Raw genomic sequence first — 19,300 nt, 5'->3', positions numbered from 1 at the left:
ACCTACCAGTTGGCCACATCCACTTTGATGCTCTGGAACTCGGTTGGAACGAAGACCTCAACAAGTCCGGCATCTCGAGGCCAACCCATGGCAAGGAAGATCGCCTGGAATGATGCATCAGGGAAGGCCGGATGTATCAGTACTGGCGACCCGTTCCAGTCCTCATTGGGAATTTGGAGTCTTCCTGTTCCGTAATCAAGCTTGCGCTGCATCGACTTGAGAGCGCGAAACGGACCAGTATAGCCATAGCCGACTTCCTCCAGGAAGTCGTAAAAGTCATCAGTAACGACTTCGAGTAGGTTTGGCTGATCTCCACCAGATCGCAAGGGAAGACGCTCCATGGCACCTGAGTCAGAGTCCTCGGCAGGTTCCAGCGTTAGCTCGACTGAAGCTGTCGCGAGCAATGTCAGATTGGGAGCGTCTCGGCGAAGCAATGCGTGATACTGAAACTCGGCACTCATGACATCAGGAGTCTCGTTGCGAATTTTCGAAAGGGACACCAAAGTCTCTACGTCGACGTCGTCCTCAAGAGTCAGGGCTCTACTGATAACAACATTGTTGACGGCAACAAGACGAGGGCTGCGATCGCCTGCTGCCGCCATCACAGCCTCCATGGCGGTGACAATGTAACCAGCAGCTGGGAAGACGACTTGACCCTGAAGAGTGTGGCCTTTGACCCACGGTATCTCAGAGACTCTCAAAAGATTGCGCCATCGCATCTCCGTCTCCAGTCCATTAGATGTAAGCGTGCCAAGTAGGGCATGAGGATGAGACTTTCGCGTCCGATACGCCTTGCTCAGTCGAGACTCATGCCAGTAGATGCGGTCATGATCCCACGTATAGGAAGGAAGGGTCTTCAAAAGTCGAGGGGACGATTTGTTCGGCACAATCCGTCGATCGAGAGCAGCAAAGTCCAGAGATCCGTGGCCAAGGTTTTGCCACAGAGCCCCGACGCCTTGAGTGAATGATGAAACGTCATTTTGATTCCTTGACAGCAGACCTGTGTAGGGCAGGCTGGATGCCTTCGGGTTCAGCTCTTGAAGGGTCTGCAAGAAAGGGCCCTTGAGGGCCGGATGAGCACCGACTTCGACAACTGCGTCGAAGGGGCCGTGTTGCTCCCACGCACTCATTACAGCGTTCGAAAAAAGAACTGGCTTGGCCATGTTGTCGCACCAGTATTTCCCAGTCAGGTCCGGATCTGATAGTTGCATTCGGGTACCAGCATGAACACTGGAGAACCAAACGCAAGTCTGATCCGTGTTCCGCCGAGGGCTCACGTCACATTCCGTCATCGCGCGAAGGTATGAGTCTACACAAGGAAGCATGTGCTCTGAATGATATGCCTTGTCGACCTTGAGGATTCTTGCAAACTTCCCCTCGTCTTCAAGGATGAGACGGGCCTCCTCGATTGCATCGGCATCTCCAGAGAGTGTAATGCTTGAAGGGGAGTTGACTGCTGCAATCGAAATGCGTCCTTCTAGGGTATCAACGACGCAGAGTTCTTCCGCGTCCTCCAGAGATGTGCCAATGGCCATCATCGCACCCTTTTGAGACTTATTCTGGCCGGCGAGTGCAGTGACCCTTTCGCGGTAGTAGGCGATTCTGATGGCACTGCTGGCGGTGATGAAGCCGGCAGCGTAAGCCGCGGCTATTTCTCCAGACGAGTGGCCGACGACAGCACTGAATTCAACGCCCGACGCTCGTAAAAGGTCGACCAATACGACTTGCACAGCAGTGCACAGCGGCTGAGAGAAGGCGGCCAGATGAACTCTTGAGCGTGTGGCATCAGCCAGAAGCTCGTCCACCATTGACCACTGCGGGCGATGATCATGCGGTAGGGCCCCCAAAGAGCGGTCCATATCAGTGAGAATAGACCGAACCTGCGGGAAATTTGTGATCAACTGTTTTCCCATGGTGGCCCATTGCGCGCCTTGGCCTGTGAAAACTCCCAATACACGAGCTTGGCCTGAGCTGCCCGAGAAGCGAGTACTGTGAGATACATCAGGACTTGACCTCGTCTTTTTGAGCCACTCATTCAATCTGTCCAGCAAGTCCTCGACTGATTGTGCAGGAAATGAGATTCTGCAAGACAAGGCAGATCGACGGGACAGGGTATACGATGGTCTGAAAGGTTTGTCGTCGGATTCTCTTCGATATATGAAACGTAATGCTGAATCAGATTTTTCAATGACTTCTCCGACGAGGCGGAAAACACGAAAGGCGAGAGCAGATGATGCCGAGAGTTTTCGTTCTCCTCCAACTCCAATGGGTGTTGTAAGCTCTGGTCGAAACTCTCAAGGATGACATGGGCGTTAGTGCCTCCAAAGCCAAAGCTGTTGATACTTGCTCGACGAGGGACACCCGGTGGAAGAGATGGCCATCTTTGAGGCGTTACGGGGATCTTGAGATTATTGTAGAACGGAGCGACTGCGGGGCTGAGTTTATTGAACAGGAGATTTGGCGGAATTTCACCGTGTTGCACAGCAAGCGAAGCTTTCATGATGCCGGCTATGCCTGATGTGCCTTCGGTGTGTCCAATAACAGTCTTGATGGAGCCGACGTATAACTTGTCTGCAATGTTGTCGCTGCGGTGACTCTCACAGAAGAACGCAGTGGCAATAGCTCTGGCTTCCTGTCGACCTAGTTAGCGATTTACACTTGGTAAATTACGACATGGCTGGCTTACTCTAGGGTCTCCAGCACCGGTGCCTGTACCGTGTGCCTCAAAGTATTGGCAGCGATCATTAGGGTTAAGGGCATCCAGACCTGCTTTCGAGTAGGTTCGCTGAATCAACTCGGCCTGTGCTTCCGAGCTTGGAACAGTAATGCCTTCAGCGGTCCTTCCGTCTTGATTGACTAGACATTCCCTGATCACGCTCTCAATATGATCGCCATCAGCGAGGGCGGCAGATAGGGGCTTCAGAATGAGCGCCGCTACACCGTCACCGCGGGCGTATCCCTTAGCATCCTCGTCCCACATACGCGATCGACTGTCGTGAGAAAGCATTTTCAACTTGCTTTCGCCGATGTATGGCTCGGGAGTCAAAATGATGTTAGCACCGGCGACAATTGCCATCGGGGAGTCGCCGTTTCGAAGTGTCATCACCGCATTATAGACGGCGACTAAGCTAGACGAACAAGCTGTGTCAATCGTTGCCGAAGGACCATGCCAGCCAAAGAAATGTGATATGCGGTTTGACAAAATACTTCGGGCAGTCCCAACACCCGCATATGTCGGCAGACTGTCCATGTCCCGTTGAAGATGGTCGTTGTAGTCGCACCACATTTGACCAACGTAAACCGCAGTCTGAGACCCAGCCACTCCCTCCATCGGGAATCCGGCCGACTCAAGAGCCTCATAAACGGTTTCTAGCAGAATGCGATGCTGCGGGTCGGTCGCATGTGCTTCGACTGGTTTGATACTAAAGAAGCCCGCGTCAAAGACCCGAGGATCTTCTTCAAGAAGATAAGACTCGGTAACATTGCTGGTTCCATGATGGGTGCCGTCGGGGTGGTAAAAGGCTTCAGGGCTGAAGCGATCTACGGGTATCTTGCGCAGGACATCTCGCGGTTGTCGCAACAGGTCCCATTGCTTAGATGGGTTGCTTGCACCCCCGGGGAAGCGGCAAGCAGAACCCACGATTGCGATGGGCTCTTGCAATTTGCTCTTAGCCTTGGAGGCAGAAGGCTCAATAGCTTGTCTCATGGCTGTTCGTCTGATTGGTGAAGTCGATACTTCAAACTAAGATAATGGTTGACGTTGCTGCGAAGGCTGAAAACCAGATGATGCAGCAGGCAAGTCAAAGCAATGCTGTTGCCAATGACAAAAGGCTTCCAGAATATGTTAGTTGAGGCTATACGGCAGGTTATCTAGATAGTCTAAGTCTAATCCCCCACTGATTCGGAGTTGTCACTTGGAATCGAAGCCTGTTCTGTCTCCGTCTCCCTCCGGCTCCGGTCGTGTTCACTCAAAGGAAACCCTGGGCCCGCTTCCTCATGATTCACCCGACTCGGCCTATGCCCCCCTGTCACCCAAACCTCCGAACTATCCGACAACGATAGCTCTCTTAGCCAAAATTTCCGACGTTTTATCGCAAGAATTGGTGGAATGGTTCGTCCCGACTTTTGGGTGTGCGCATGGCACGAAGCCCGCTTTTCCAGTTGATTGACACATACACTTAGCACTCACTCATTGCATGGAAGTTTCCTCTTCGATCCGCACACTGTTGGCCAGAGCGACATCGCTGCATTTGGTGACTTTCACTCAAGCTCATTGCCGTAGTGCTTTTCAATCTGATCACTCAGTCTATTCACTGAACAATGGGTGTTTTTACTGAATTATGGGACTCGGGGGAGGCGTTGCACCTTGCCATTCTCACGGTTAGTCTGTTCTCGAGATTTTCCATGCTCCCAATGCGCACCTTGCTTTACCATTGAAGAAAACAAATGGGAGCTGACTGAATGATTTCGCAATAGCTCGCCATATATGGCGTCTGCCGTTCAGTATACCTCCTGTACTTTCACCCCTTAGCTCGATTCCCAGGCCCTAAGCTCGCGGCAATCTCTGAGTTATCCTATGTTTATCACTGGTGAGCGGCGTACCTCCCCATTCTCGGCTTCTTGTGAGTTATCTTCTGACTTTACAGGCTCACTGGCCACTATCATGAGTACATCCACAAGCTTCACCAAAAATATGGTTAGTAAACGCACCTGTTCGAAGGCAAGATCGACCGTCCACAGAGCTTTAGCTAATATTCTGGTGAAGGTGACGTTGTACGCCTAGCTCCCAATGAACTCAGCTTCAATACTGCCCAAAGTTTGCAAGGTAAAAAAACGTCGCACCACAACCTTCCCAAATCTGACCAACTTTCGCATAGACATTTATGGTAACCCCTCCAAATCGGGCCAGACCTTTCTCAAATCATCATTCTACGCAGGTCCAAGCGGATACAGCACCATAGTCATGGAGAGAGACCCAATTAAGCACAAAGAGACTAAGAAGCTGTTATCCTATGGCTTCAGTGCCAAGGAGCTTCAGGCTCAAGAGCCGATCTTGAAGACAAATTTAGACATGTTGATCACCCACATTGACAATCAGATTGCCGCGGAAAAACAGGGGCTTTCACTCAACAAGGCATAGATCACCCCATTGATAATAGTTGTCACTTGCTGATGATCGACAGCTCCTGCAGTCTTTTGTCTTTGATACAATCGGGGAACTAGGCTTAGGAGAAGCATTTGGCGCACTTGGAACAGGTATTTGCCTCCCAGCTGCCGACCAACTTTGCCTAAGTACCAGACCAAATGCTCACTGTCATTCCCAAGGCACAACGCATCCATGGATTAGCACAATTCATGGTGCTATCTACTTCATGAGTATTGTGCAAATTGCGCCTCGTCTTCCAATCCTGTGGCTCACGGTACCGCTCGTTGTGCCTTGGAGCTCTATCGGTCAATTCATCCGCTTCTTCAAATACCAGACTTCAATGACACGGAAGAGACTATCGCGACCATCTCAAGAACAAAAACGGGACTTATTTAGCTTCCTTCTGAAGGAAAAGCCTGACAACTTCTTGCAAGTGGCGTCTGAAGAATGGCTTGGAAACCAGGCTGGCGTACTCATCGCGGCAGGGTTTGATACCACGGCAGTCACCGCTACTGCTGCATCATACTATCTTGCAAGGAGACCAGAAGAGATGAAACGCCTGCAGAGAGAATTACGGGAGAGGTTCTCGGATGCGTCTGAGATGAGCGGCACCTCCGTCCATCAGTTGCCTTATCTCAGCGCATGCATCGAGGAGACCATGAGAATCATGCCGCCGTTGACATTTGGGTTGCCTCGCGAAAGCCCTGGCGCGGAAGTTGATGGGAACTTTGTTCCCAAAGGGGTGCGTAACCTGATATTTGAAGCTTGTGCCTGGCTAACGGATTATGATGATTCAGACTGTCGTTTCGACCAGTGGTTGGAGTATCACTCGCCAACCCGACTACTTTTTTGAGCCCGAAGAGTTCCATCCTGAGAGGTGGCTTCCGGCATCTCACGGCTACTTTGACCCATTGTTTTGTAACGACTTAAAGGAAGCGTCGCAACCATTCTCGCTTGGTCCCCGGGTATGCTTGGGAATCAACTTGGCCTACACCGAGTTGAAACTACTACTGGCGCGTCTTGCATATGAATACACCTGGGAACTGGTCAATGATATCAGGTTTGACTGGGATAGAGAACGCAAGTTTCAGGCTCTATGGGTTCTACCCGACCTGCGAGTGAGATATACACGCACTACTTGAGATAAATAATACAGGCATCACCTCTGCATGCCTCGTTTGCTTCGCTTAATCGGTGTTCAATTCACCTGCTCTCAAAGAGAGCAGCATTATGAAAAGGGTTTTGGACGATTCAATAACTGTTATGTGACCTAGTCTAACAGCCATCATTGACTGTGTTATCCCCTTCGTTCGCGCACGAACAGCATTTTCTTCCTCTTCGTCGATGTCTGCTTTATTTTTCAAGGCCTTTTAATACTGATCTAACCACATTCGCGTACATCTGAGTTCTATGACTGACGAAGTTGGTGACAGAATCAACGATAGGAATCTATTGATTATACTCAAGTCTATGATTTCGACCGCAAGATCCCCCTGACGCTAACATAGCAGCTTATGATCAAGGCAACCATTCCAAGCGCCAAAGAAGCCTTTTGAGAATGGCATCCCCAACAAACACCCAGGTTCTTGGTAACAGCTGCCACAGTGAAGATCCAGCTGGGACCATCTGTGAGGAAGAGATGCTCCAGATTGACTCGACGATATCCTCGTAAGAAGTAGTCCACCTTCTCTGCACTGTAAGACTGATCGCCACCTCTGCTAATACGCATCAAAGCTGCCGTAACTTCGCGAGGCCTAGGCTGCCCCATGCTACATAGAAGTGCGGCAGCCCAAAGCCAGCGAGGGGCACCTCCGTGTTGCAAGCCAGACGGAGGATCCAGATAGAGGTCGAGACCAATAAAGGTAATGTTGAACATGAACACCAAAGCCATGGACCAAGCAAAACCAGCGAATATTTCTATCCAGTGAAGAAACACTTCGCGACGCGCTTTTGACCCCAACCTTGGATTCTGAAAGCTTCTGAAAGCAACTCCTTGGGCAAAGGACCCCATCAAACTGTTTCACATTGTCATCAGTATGATGAAATCGAGGAGCACTAACAACGCCAAAGAAGTGATCAACGGGGCAACGTGGATGAATGCCACTGCCATCTTGGCTGTATCTCAAAAAAAAAAAGAAAAAAAAAAAAGAAAAAAGATGGGAAGTCTGTACAATACTGGATGCGCGCAAGTGAAGCTGTCACAAATGTGTCTCAGCCGTAAAAGAAAACAACCGGTTTGGCAGCGATTTCTGTCGTGTCTCGGGCACAGGGTGTTGTTGTGGTAACGGGGTCAGGCCTTGGTGCCCACGAGAGTCTCAGCACAGCCCCGACGATTTTTCGGAATTGTACGGTCGTATATTAATTCGGTCCGCAAATAATGCAAGCTTTTCTGTTACTTTGTAGCTGTCAAGCGTCGAGTCATGCGAAATCCGGTGGTTCTGATCCTGTCTGAAGTGTGTTCTGGGAAATTTCCGAGAGCCATCCAACCTCCGACCGGTCACTCCGAACAACCCCAGCCAGTTCGGCCAAAGTTGCACTCCCCAGAAGTGACAGCGGCATGCGGTTTCTCCATGAAGTCTGCCTGAGAACTGTTCAGATCTGAGTTGCAGTAAGTTCCCTGCCTGTATGAATCTTATGTGTACGGGAATGATAGTCGCTTCTACACTTTGCGTGTTGAAAGCATCCACCCTTTGATATCAACTCTGTCGAAAAGCCTTTGCACTTATCGATGGCAGGTGCTCGAAACTCTCTAAACTTCAACGACCAACCATCGAATGCTATAATGCATCACTTCTTCTCTTCTTCCTTTTACAACTTTGATCTTACACGCATCCTTGGGACAACTGCTACCGGAGGGTGCGATGTTGCCGAGTTTCTTGAGGCAGTAGGCGAGATCAAGAAACATGACCCAGAAAGCTGGTATCGCGCCTGGTGGAAGCAGGCAAGCAGGGCAAGCCAGGCCGCTATGGATGCCAGTCGCCAGGGCCTTGCGCCTCTAGCCAAGGCCGCCTACCTAAGGGCTGCCAACTACTACCGAGCTGCCCCATACATGCTTCCAGCGCTGGACCGCCGCGCCTTGAAGTGTGGCGAGCTCAGCGCAGAGCACTTTGAGAAAGCCACTGAGTTCATGGAAGGCAGAGTTCTTAACATGACATTTCACTTCGGCAACATCGACATTCCAGGTCGCCTGTTCCTGCCCCCGGAGGCAAAGAGATTGAGAAATGAGCAGAAGACACCTCTTCTCATCAACTGCGGTGGCGCAGACTCAACCATGGAAGAACTGTATTTTGTCTTCGGCACGCTGGGCCCAGAGCTCGGCTATGCTGTTCTCAACTTCGATGGTCCTGGGCAAGGTCTCACATTGAAGCGCGACGGTGAACCAATGAGACCTGACTACGAAAAGGTTCTCTCGTGTGTTCTTGATGGAATCTGGGCTCTGGCTAAGGAGCGGCCCGATGCCAATCTTGACCTTGCCCGCGTCTGTGTCGCAGGCATCTCTATGGGCGGATACATTGCTCTGAGAACGGCCGCCGCTGAGCCATCCCGTGTCGCAGCCTGCATCTCAGCCGACCCACTCTACGATATGTGGGAGCTGGCCATGACAAGACTGCCGGGCTGGTATGTGCGTATGTGGCTCAGCGGCTGGATCTCAGACGGCTTCTTTGACTGGTCATGCAATTCTCATATGTCGCTGGACTTCCCTACCAAATGGGAGTTTACTACGACAATGCATGTGATGGGTCAGAGAAAGCCGGCGGATGTTGTTCGAGAATTTAGAAGATACTCTCTACGACGGCGACCTGATGATGACTTCAAAGACAAGGACGTGGATGAAGAAAGGGGTGGGGCAACCATCTTGTCGCAGGTAAGGTGTCCTGTCTTGGTTAGAGGAGCATCTCAAGCTATCTACCAGCTCCCTGATGCCAGCACGCAACGCATCATGGATGAGCTCGTTCATGTTCCTCTCCAGAAGAAAGAGGTGTGGATCCCAGAGACCGTGGGGGAGGGTGCCTTGACAGGCAAAGTCGGGGCGTGGAACTCGCTCGCGACAAAGACCTTCGCATTTCTCGACAAGCAACTGGGGGTCAATAGGCCTTCGAGATGAGCTATTGTAGCTCTGTTTAATAGCATGCACTTGACATTATTTGAGCACAGCCATATCCAATTTACGGCGGTTAGGCCACTTCACATGAATTGATTGGATCAAGTCAAGAGTTTGCCTGAGTGAACGTCGTGGCATTTGACCCTTGGATGCATTTTGTTCGTTTGCTAGGACCCAATCACAAAGCTTTCACGAGCAATCGGTTCGATCAGATTGGAATATGGTTGAATTCAAAGTTTCTATAGGGGAATCGAGATGTTCTCTCTAATGCTCTACTGAATTGTGTAAACCAACTTTTCACCACTCACCGCCTTATCTTGCAACAGTTTTACTCCTTTAGGAACCGCATCTAATCCCCCGTCCATCATCCTCACTGGATGAGGCTTCAGTAAACCTTTATCCATGAGTTCTTGGACGACGGTACGGAACCACCACTTGCCAAACGCACGCTTCTCAGGTCGTGGCTTGCTGTAATATGGCCCCGTAAGACCCTCCTCTCTGCCAATCATGCTGGTACCCATGACATACATCCACTTGATCGTCTTTCGAGCGCTGCCAGTGCCATCAAGCACGTCTTCAGGCAGAGCCTCAAGCCCAGCGTATCGACCACCAGAACGTCCCATGGCCTTGTCCGCGACTACGATAGACTTTGGGTCCACGATGGTATCCAAGACATAGTGAAGTGTACTTTTGGTGTAAGACCGTATGTCAGCTGCACAAGATGCGCTATTGTAGTCAAATGTGTGCTCTGCTCCATATGACAACACCATATTCGCATTCTTCGGTGAGCATGTTGCGATCACACGAAAGTCACAGCTAATTGGGCAAGACAAAATCAGCCGTTAATGTCAACAGGAAGCCTCAGATTCATTGACTCACAGTTTAGCCAGTTGGATCGCCATAGTTCCTGAAGCAGTACTTCCTCCATAAATCAACACAAAAGGTGGCTTGGAGTTCTCGAAAGACTGATTCAACTCATATCTGAGCCCCAAAGCGTCCTCAGCAAAGAGGGCAAGCCCGACCGTGGCCACACAGCAGCCTCCGATTGCCGCAGCATCTGTCAAGGACAATGACCGAGGAACTTTCCACGTTAGATCTGCAAAAGCACAGGTATACTCTGCAAATGAACCGGCTTGAGGATCTATGGGATTGGCTCCGTGAACCGCTCCAGCGACGGCATCACCAACTCCAATGCCTATTTTTGGATCAAGCCCGGGACCGGTCGCTACCACCACTCCGGAAAAGTCCATGCCGCATCCGGCCCCGGGGCACGGAAACTGCGTGGACATTTTCCAATCTGATGGATTAGCCGCAACGGCATGGACGCGAACCAAAATTTCATCGGATGCTGGCTTAGGTACAAGTCGATCAGAGCTAAGAGCCAGCTTCCCTGGTGGGGTTTGAGCTTGGATGATGGCGCGCTGCCTTTCGGGCAAGTTTGGAACACCAAGTGAGCCCATTCTGTGAGAGATCAGATGCTCGAAGATGGAAATTGAATAAATGCTGTGACCAGCTCCCGACTACCAACGCCTGTTGCACATAGTCCTCATAAACTCATAACATCGAAGCAACTCACTGCTTGAAGCAGTGTAACGTCGGCTAACACGAGACTATTCGGGTGGCGCTGCTCAGTCGCATTCGGGCCCGAGATTTCTCGTACTAAACATCCGATTAATGATAATTGCCGACTAGGGGTAACCTTCTCAGCCTCCAATCATGTGTTGAGTAGCTATAATCCCAGGGGCTTTCAGTCTGGAGGCCGAGTGGTCGGGATGCAGCGGCCTATTGGATCGGTATGGCCGTTCGAATAAGTGGCCCACATGTAGCCTAGAACTCTGGCCATGACATTGAATTAGAGTTATTGCTGGCCCCATCAGCTGTAGTGTTTTCCAATCCGTATGGGTTATATCAATTGAAATACCTGTTCTAATGTTCCAACCCTTTGCTGCGTGTCCCCTAGTCATCTGTTACTCTCTGTTGTTCTCACCGCTTTCTTCAACTGCCGTTTAAAGTTCGAATGAGTCATTTCAATACGTCGTCACACAAGCTCGAAACGTTGAGACGATGGTTCGTTTGAAGCTGTGGGGTCTGATCCTCTTCGAGGCTGTCACAACCGTATCGACGGAATCCAGATTCCAACAGCAGAAGCACCTGGCCCATGATGATAGCAGCAATCTCCATGGGATACCCCAAAGCCAATCACAAGATTGGAAGCAGGGATGCAAAGAGCACCGAATTGGGTCTTATGAGATGGTGGCGGGAGATGTGCACTTTGGTCCACGGAAGCACGATGAGCACCCCACCGTTGGCAAGTTGTCTGGCATCAACTCAACTCCTTGGGAGCAGTGGGTCTTTGATAGTGTGTCCGACAATGGGTCGAGTGGTATCTTTCTCTCTCTCGGTCGAGATGCCTCCTATTCATTCTTCGGGCAGGGCAACCTCCATGTTGAGTTTTACGCCTTGCTGGAAGACGGCACCAAGATCCAAGAGCTTGCTTTTGTCGACGAATCCTCCATCTACGACTGCGGAGACTTCGTGGCCAGCACCTGGACGTCTGACAGCCACTCATTCGAATTTCGCGTCCCCAGAGAAACGGAAATCGGAGCCAGTACCACCTTTTCCGTGAGGACGCCCAAGTTCCACGGAAGCTTCCTCCTCGCCGGCTCGGCCCCGGGCCATTTCCCCGACGGAACATTACACGCGTCGCCGCGAAGCTCATCACAGGTGGCACCGGGGCTCCACATGCATGGCACCGTCCCTGCTGCCCAGGTCCGGGGTAACTTGACAATCAAGGGACGCCGGGGTGGGTCGGTGTCGTACTCCGGGATGGGCGGCCATTTCCACTTGTGGGCCACAGACAACTGGTTCAAGATCATCTGGGGCTTCCGCATTATCCGCGGAACTGCCGGTCCGTACTCGTTCTTCTACTGGGAGCCCACGTCGAGAGTCGGCGGCAGGACCCCTCACTACACGGCTATATTGTTCAAAAGTGGACAGAAGCTCGCCTCGACACAAACCAGCGGACCGCCTATTAATGAACCGCCGGAGGGAGACTATGTAAAAGTCTTGGCAACTCAGCATGGACGTGGGGCTCGTGCTTCAGTTGCTGGACGCTCGACCGGTCATATCGTTGAGTTGCGGTCAGCCGGCAAGCAATGGCGCTTCGAGCTGGAACACCAATATGTTAAGGTTCAAATGCCATTCGGCCGAGATACAGGTCTGGCAGTATTCACAAACAGAGTCTTTGGAGGTGAAACCGGGGGGTGTCAATACTTAGGAAGTGCCTTTTCCGAAGAAGCGGAGTTCCCGGAAGAGCTCGCAAGGTGGAAGATCTGGCTGGTCTATGGTGTTGGAATGATGGGTCAAATGAAGGCGCGTGCAGAGACCTGGCTGGCTGATTTGGGGTTCTAGTCTTCATTATGAAGCGGTTCGATATTGGTTTGGGTTTTCCGCCACCCCGAAACACTGCTTTGAGTAGTTTTCTTTCTTTTGAAAGGGGTAGTTACCTTCTCAGTGACGAAACATGAAGTTTAAAAGGAGAACCTTTTACCAGCTGCATGGTACTGGGTGTGGTGTGGACAGCCTTGCGATGTGATTAACCCAGTAATGGGATGAGCTTTGGCTGATATTCGGTGAGGACGGCGAGTCAGTTGTGACAATAGAGTTCAGAACGCGAAAGCATAAGCTTCGGTTGTGCTAGCTGTCAGCAACGTGAGCTGGCAACTCGGACCATGTCCCTTGACGTTGCATTCAGGTGTTTGCTACATGCTGAGAGGTTGGTCCGTAGTTAAACAAATCGATTGAGTCTTTCGACCAAGGAGATTTCTGGAATTGTATGTTGCCACAAAGCTTGTTTGCTTACAGTGGAACCGCGACTTACTTTCTCCCTGATACGATGTTATGATCGCGAAGGTGCATGTCGCGACCCCCGGAAATCCCCCACGCTCCGCAACCCGAGTATCTGTCTGAGTACCGGTATCTCCCCCGGTGGCCTGAGCTCCGTCTTTCTGAGGCTGAATGCAGATAGCGAAAAGTGCCATGTGTTCCATGGAGCTCTCACCTTTCCCGTGGCAATACAGACGGGGCTTAAGGGTTTGGGCTGGGGTTAACAAGGCTTTGCTCGCTGCCCTCACCTAGCTCTACCTAGGATGCCAGCGTCCCGTTGCAACGCAAGTCGCCTTCAAAGTTTGAGGGAGTTTCTGTTGTACGTAACCCTTCCTGCTTTTGAGGGGCATCCTTCGCACAGTATCCTTACCGTGAATATGCCATCAGGCGTAACCCAGAACATGTTCCTTCATGACACGAGGAGACAGGGCCGCAAGATGCTCCCCTCACTACATGTAGCTACCCCTCATCTGGGAGCATCTCTGCTGCATAGTGCTGACACTTCGGTATCCTCCGCTTCACCTTGTGTCGTTGACAGCGTCCTACAGGTTATTAAAGTTCGCCAGCTACAGTTGATGCTGGCTGTCTTTTTGGAGATTAATGATCGCTTAACCTTATCACGAGTCAGCTTTGAGCACCCGCATGCAACTACTGACATTCCGGGGCCAAGTACCTCCTGAGCGAGTATCGTACCCATGTGATGATGGGCAGACATCGTCGCATTAGTCTCTTTTCTTAGATCTGATAGTAGCGCCTACTTTACCGATTTCGAGCTCACGCATTGAACTTACTGTGCAGCGGACGTCTAATTGTCGTATATGGCCCGACATCCTCGGATTCTTCTTTTTCGCTAGTGCACTTACTCTCATGTCATCTGGCGTACACTTTCGCCTCCTCATGTCACATTGAAGCCAACGTGAAGCTTGCTCGTATCCGGCCGAAAGACACGAACTAAACTACAGCACCTCACCACCATGTCTTCCACCGATCCTTCCAAACGCACGAACAGCCTAGCCTGCGAGCGATGTCGAGCACAGAAATTACGATGCGACTGGCCTGCCGCTGGGAGCTCCAATCCATCATGCGAGAGATGCAGTCGTAAAGGAGTTCAATGCAGAAAGAATCATTCTCGTCGCGTTGGTCGCCCGCCGAGATCGCGAGCGGGGAGGGCAGGGTCAGCTTCACTTCATCTGGTTGATCCGAGGGGAATTTCGTTCATTCCGCCGGCGCTATGGCAAGAACCATGCGATAGGCGAGGTGCATGGGAAGAGAATCACACAGGACTCACCCCAATAGATCCTGCAATGGTCAGTAGAAGCACTGGGTGCACTTCCCCAACTCCCCAGCCCTCATTCGATACTGATTGATGTAGATGGCGTCCGGCTTGGAGAGTCCGCCACTATCTGGGGTCTTGGCTCATGACGGAGAGCTGATGAACTTCTTCGCATCTGATCTTGCCACGGACTGGATGGCTTGGAGCTCCGACGGCTCAAATTCTGTCAACTTAGTATCGGAGCAAAGTAGCTCAGGTGAATCTCTCCAGTCCTCATCTGACAATTCGGAACCTCCACCAAAAGAACCAGAGCCGCCAATCGAGGACCAGCAGTGTGACCCGCCCCCGCCGCCGGAAAGCTCATTCAATGCGGCCTTGACATGTGAGGTGGCCAGCCTTACTTCGTGTCTATTCGAGCTGGTCCCGTCAAATCCTGTGCAAAAGCCGAGACTTCACCAGGAGGAGCGAAAGGCAGATCAACGGCAACCTTGCGAAATATTCTGCAACATACACAGACGTTGAGTAATCTCGTTACCAAACACGATCGCACTGGGTCCGGAACAGCCCCGCTAGCTCTCGACTGACCGACGAAGTTGCTATTACTCTCGTGTTACGCCAAGATCTTCCAGGCATTTCGCCAGATTTTTGCTGCCGTATATTCTGGTCTACAAAGCGGAGAAAACATTGCAGAGCTTCTCTACGACCTGCGAGTGGAAGACGTGATTCTTGATGGGGATGACGACCTCAGGATCTTGGTGCTAATGCAGGTTGTAACGCACAAGCTCAACACACTTGGCGTGCAGCTTGGCGTCCCAGAAAAGCACTACATTAGTGTCGGTTCCGGGGGTCTGGATGCCCCAAAGCAAACCCAGACCCGCGGTCGTCAGCTAAGCTCAGAAGAGACCGAGCCGACGTTGGATGCGATTTTGTCCGGCAGCGAAACGGACAGGTGTGTGTTTTGGGGAGAGTTCAAGGACAACAATAGAGCTATGGAAAGTGCTGCTGCTGCGTTTCGGGAAGAACTTGGATTGCTACGGGGGCAGCTGGGACATCGCAATCGATGTCGAGCGCTGACAATTTTGTCATGATCTATTAGCGAGAGCAAACAAAGATGGCGAAACACGTTTAAATGGCATGCTGCAATGAGCAGAAAAATCGAAGCTTGTTGTAACAACCGTTTGCCCATCGGACGTGATGAGCAGCAATGTAGAAATCGGCCCTATTCTTCTTCATCGTGGTACGCACGTGGTGCTGCGAACCACGAAGTCTATGCTCACGACAAGCTGCTCGCGATTCAACCGTTGGACCGGCACTCCCCTAGCTTCGACTCAGGTCCCCTAAGCTGTGCTTCCCCGCACCGATCAGTGAGGGGTAGGTCGGCCAGGAAACTTCTCGGTGGCTACTGAAGCGAGTCCGAACATGGTTAAGGTTCCTCTGTACAGGTACTAACACTAACATCAAACGAACCCCGGAAAGCCTGAGGTGGCATGCGCGGATAACTTCCAGAATGTGCACTCATGCTCTGCTGAAGGTTTCCGCTGTGCACTAGTTGACACATGATAAAAGCTACAAACTACAAACGGCTGGGACACAGATGCAAACTGGGTGTGGTCTTGTTCCCGTTCGGGAGCCTTCAACGGCGGTTAGTGCAGATTACCGCGCCGATTGTGTGCAAGATTACTGTCAAGATATATGCAACAGAAACTTCGGCTGACTCTCGGCGAAGAAAGCTCTTTCTATGCGATTCAAGCTCAACTTTCCATAGTGAGTGCGGGAAGTATTGACTTTCCTCATGGCAGCTTGTTCGCACATCCGCCGGCTGGCACACCCGACGGGATAAGCTTGTTTGTGCCGTATTATAAGATACCGCCGTGCAGTAGGTTCGAGGCTATAGACTCTGAGCATGAATTGCACATGGCAAAGGGACTTCTAGAACAAGTAATGTTATCCAGGGCATGTACCTTCCTTCAGAGGATGCTGAACTCTGCACTGATGATCGACAGTACGACGGCACGCGAGACAGAGTGATACCACCTGCTGAGTCGGTCAAAACCTTAAGCGATGTGTACCGATTCCAGGGCATCTAATCCCCGAAGATTTGAATGTTCGGTGACTTAAGGCCTGCACATTAAGCCTGTATTACCACTTTAACGATGCGCTGTGGTGTTCAGTACTACTGCACTACTGAACCCTCATAGCCTAGCCAACCGTTCTCACCATTTTTGTAGATCCATCTTGCAGGATCTCATCGTTCGCCTCAAAGCTAATGGAGCCCAAAAACAGTGATATTACACCCAATGTGCTAGAGTCACGTGGCTCTTTTACTGAAGACACCAAATTCATCGGAAATGAAGACATCGAGCCAACGTCGGGCGATGATACGTTGGGAGCTGCGGATAAGGAACTCCAAGACCCCCTAGAGGATATCAACGAAGGACCAAAACACGTCACCGGCTACAAGCTGCTATTCGCAATGGCAGCTCTCAACCTGAGCGCCATACTAATTAATTTAGACAATGCGATCCTCTCAACGGTACGTAAATCAGAACACTCTTTGAGCAATTCTCATATAGCTAATGGTGCACAAAGGCAACCCCTACTATTACCAATGAGTTTCACTCTGTCAAAGATATCGGCTGGTACGTGAGTTCGTATCAATTAGCTGTGTAAGTCATGAGCCATGTTCTGTTGGTCAAACCATTAGACGTTATTGCTCACATACCAAAGATCGGCTCTACAGCCTTTGACCGGCAAGTTCTTCACTTACTTCAGTAACAAGGTGAGAGCTTTTTTTATCCAAGGCCAAATGTTACATAGCAGCGCTCACATGTTGTAGTGGACGTACATCGTGTTCCTAGTCATATTCGAGGTTGGCTCACTGATCTGCGCCCTCTCGCAGTCATCAGTTCAGTTCATTGCGGGGCGAACAGTGGCTGGCATTGGTGCTTCGGGCCTTTTCAATGGCTCAATGATCATCATTTACGGCATGGTGTCTGCTCAACAGCGACCCGCTATGATGGGCACCATGCTTGCGATCTCGCAAATCGGACTGATTGCAGGCCCGCTCATTGGTGGCTCGCTAACACAGTACACCAGTTGGCGCTGGTGCAAGTATCAAGCAGTGCCCGTCTCTAGTGCCAGCAGGTTCTGACCAACATCACAGGCTTCTGGATCAATCTCCCTATCGGAGGTTTTGCTTGCATTCTGCTTGCATTGGTCTACATTCCTGAACAGATGGCTAAACCAAAGTTCACGGCGGTGCTCACTGACCGCAACATTCTGAAGAAGTTCGATGTTGTAGGCTCAGGGATCCTGATTGGAGCCATCGTCCAGCTCCTGCTAGCGCTCCACTACGGTGGTGCTGAATACCCCTGGAATAGCGCCGTCGTCATTGGGCTCTTCTGCGGTTTTGCTGGAGCCACGATTCTGTTCATGGGCTGGGAATACCGAGCTGGCGCGAATGCTCTCATGCCACTTGAGATGTTCAAGAACAAGGTCGTGGCATGCGGAGCCGCCATGAATACTTGCTTGTTTGGAATAACGTATATCGCGACTTACTTCATCCCTATTTACTTCCAGAGTATTCTTGGCGACAGCCCTATGGAGAGTGGCATCCACATGTTGCCAAGTATCATCGGGTCCATTGTCATGACTCTTCTCTCAGGCATGATGGGTGAGAATCAATGGTTCAAAACTCTCAGAGAACAACATGTTGACAGGAAACAGTTTCCAAACTGGGATACTACCTCCCGTGGGCAGTATTTGCGGCCATTCTGACCTCAATTGGTGCAGGTCTGATAACTACCTGGTCTACCGACACAAGTGCGGGAAAATGGATTGGTTACCAGATTCTATACGGATGTGGCAGAGGTCTGGGACTGCAGATGGTAGGTTTTACAACACGGCTTCAAAGGTTTAGATCGCTAACTTCTGGGCCAGGCTATTGTGGCTGTTCAAACGGCGCTTCCGCCAACACTGGTGGCCATCGCCCTCACCATCCTTGTTTTCGTACAAGGACTCGGCGGTGCGGTGCTCATCAGTATTGGCAACACGGTTTTCGATAACACCGTCATCAACCAGATACAGATACACGCACCTAACGTGAACCCAAAAGCCGTTCTCACAGCGGGCGCGACCGCTTTCAGGAGCCAGGTGTCTGCTGCTGACCTACCCAACGTGGTAAAGGCATGGGCCGTCGCTTTCCAGAAAACGATGTATATCACCACGGGCCTGTCTGTAGCCATGTTCTTTTCTACTTGGGGTTTGGGCTTTTATGACGTCAGGAAGAAGGAAGCCGGAGCGGCGAAAGCATCTAAATGAATCGGCAACAAGGTGTAGAAGCCTGGTCTACCAATCACGTATATGTAGGTAGTTATTGAAGCAACCTTCAGTGTCGTGAAATAGACGTGTTGGCCCAACAAAAGCAATGAAGGTAACCATTAAATTCATTTCTATGAGCCATACCCATACGGCCAAGACAACATGAGCTCTTGTCAACTCTGAGCTGGTTTTGAGACTTTGGTGATCCACGCGACTCTCATTCGTCGCTCATGTCACTCTTCCAATTATCGTCTTGGGAAGGGCACATGCATCTTGAGTAAAACATGTAGGGACGCAATTCCTGACCGTGAAATTGGTGAAATGAGACTAAGTAGCATAAACTTAAGGAGCTAAGTGATCTCTTTCTTGATCATTGACCCTTGCTGAACTCATGATTATCTTGCAACGCACGCTCTCTAAGGTGCTATACAAAGTCATCTTCTGCTAGTAATATCCTGACTCCTTTGAAGACTTCCTCGCCACCATCATACTGTTGTGCATCAATTGACGCGGAGAGGCGACATGCAAAGCCAAATGCAGAATGAGCCTCAGTCCATCCAAGTTTCTCGAAATC

General features: G+C 50.8%; 7 protein-coding genes across 7 annotated transcripts; 5 read left to right on the top strand and 2 right to left on the bottom strand.

The window, feature by feature from the left end:
* Window positions 1–2: 2 nt before the first annotated feature.
* On the bottom strand, window positions 3–3,706 carry ccsA-1 (Polyketide synthase-nonribosomal peptide synthetase; the record flags this gene model as incomplete). The annotated part of the gene is made up of 3 exons (XM_037327133.1): window positions 3–2,059; window positions 2,119–2,632; window positions 2,687–3,706. The coding sequence occupies 3 exons, from the start codon at window positions 3,704–3,706 to the stop codon at window positions 3–5; spliced, it is 3,591 nt and encodes a 1,196-aa protein (XP_037174380.1).
* A 614-nt stretch (window positions 3,707–4,320) lies between these two features.
* On the top strand, window positions 4,321–5,140 carry BOA3-2 (Cytochrome P450 monooxygenase BOA3; the record flags this gene model as incomplete). The annotated part of the gene is made up of 5 exons (XM_037327132.1): window positions 4,321–4,380; window positions 4,477–4,589; window positions 4,647–4,696; window positions 4,766–4,825; window positions 4,878–5,140. The coding sequence occupies 5 exons, from the start codon at window positions 4,321–4,323 to the stop codon at window positions 5,138–5,140; spliced, it is 546 nt and encodes a 181-aa protein (XP_037174356.1).
* Window positions 5,141–5,696: 556 nt separating this feature from the next.
* Window positions 5,697–6,288, top strand: BOA3-3 (Cytochrome P450 monooxygenase BOA3; the record flags this gene model as incomplete). The annotated part of the gene is made up of 2 exons (XM_037327131.1): window positions 5,697–5,888; window positions 5,944–6,288. The coding sequence occupies 2 exons, from the start codon at window positions 5,697–5,699 to the stop codon at window positions 6,286–6,288; spliced, it is 537 nt and encodes a 178-aa protein (XP_037174371.1).
* Window positions 6,289–7,928: 1,640 nt separating this feature from the next.
* Window positions 7,929–9,251, top strand: ccsE-0 (Hydrolyase ccsE; the record flags this gene model as incomplete). Its single annotated transcript, XM_037327130.1, has 1 exon — window positions 7,929–9,251. The coding sequence occupies one exon, from the start codon at window positions 7,929–7,931 to the stop codon at window positions 9,249–9,251; it is 1,323 nt and encodes a 440-aa protein (XP_037174372.1).
* Window positions 9,252–9,520: 269 nt separating this feature from the next.
* Window positions 9,521–10,018, bottom strand: ccsC-0 (Trans-enoyl reductase ccsC; the record flags this gene model as incomplete). Its single annotated transcript, XM_037327129.1, has 1 exon — window positions 9,521–10,018. The coding sequence occupies one exon, from the start codon at window positions 10,016–10,018 to the stop codon at window positions 9,521–9,523; it is 498 nt and encodes a 165-aa protein (XP_037174369.1).
* A 1,294-nt stretch (window positions 10,019–11,312) lies between these two features.
* On the top strand, window positions 11,313–12,659 carry ccsF-0 (Diels-Alderase ccsF; the record flags this gene model as incomplete). Its single annotated transcript, XM_037327128.1, has 1 exon — window positions 11,313–12,659. The coding sequence occupies one exon, from the start codon at window positions 11,313–11,315 to the stop codon at window positions 12,657–12,659; it is 1,347 nt and encodes a 448-aa protein (XP_037174370.1).
* Window positions 12,660–16,672: 4,013 nt separating this feature from the next.
* Window positions 16,673–18,726, top strand: mlcE-0 (Efflux pump mlcE; the record flags this gene model as incomplete). Its single annotated transcript, XM_037327127.1, has 7 exons — window positions 16,673–16,939; window positions 16,996–17,072; window positions 17,134–17,185; window positions 17,243–17,501; window positions 17,570–18,079; window positions 18,133–18,293; window positions 18,346–18,726. The coding sequence occupies 7 exons, from the start codon at window positions 16,673–16,675 to the stop codon at window positions 18,724–18,726; spliced, it is 1,707 nt and encodes a 568-aa protein (XP_037174376.1).
* Between the last annotated feature and the right edge of the window lie 574 nt (window positions 18,727–19,300).

The sequence above is a fragment of the Colletotrichum aenigma genome (genome assembly GCF_013390185.1).
Source record: "Colletotrichum aenigma strain Cg56 chromosome Unknown KSG_Cg56_contig08, whole genome shotgun sequence".
Taxonomy (NCBI): Eukaryota; Fungi; Ascomycota; class Sordariomycetes; order Glomerellales; family Glomerellaceae; genus Colletotrichum; species Colletotrichum aenigma.
This window is presented reverse-complemented; position numbering and strand designations above follow the sequence as displayed.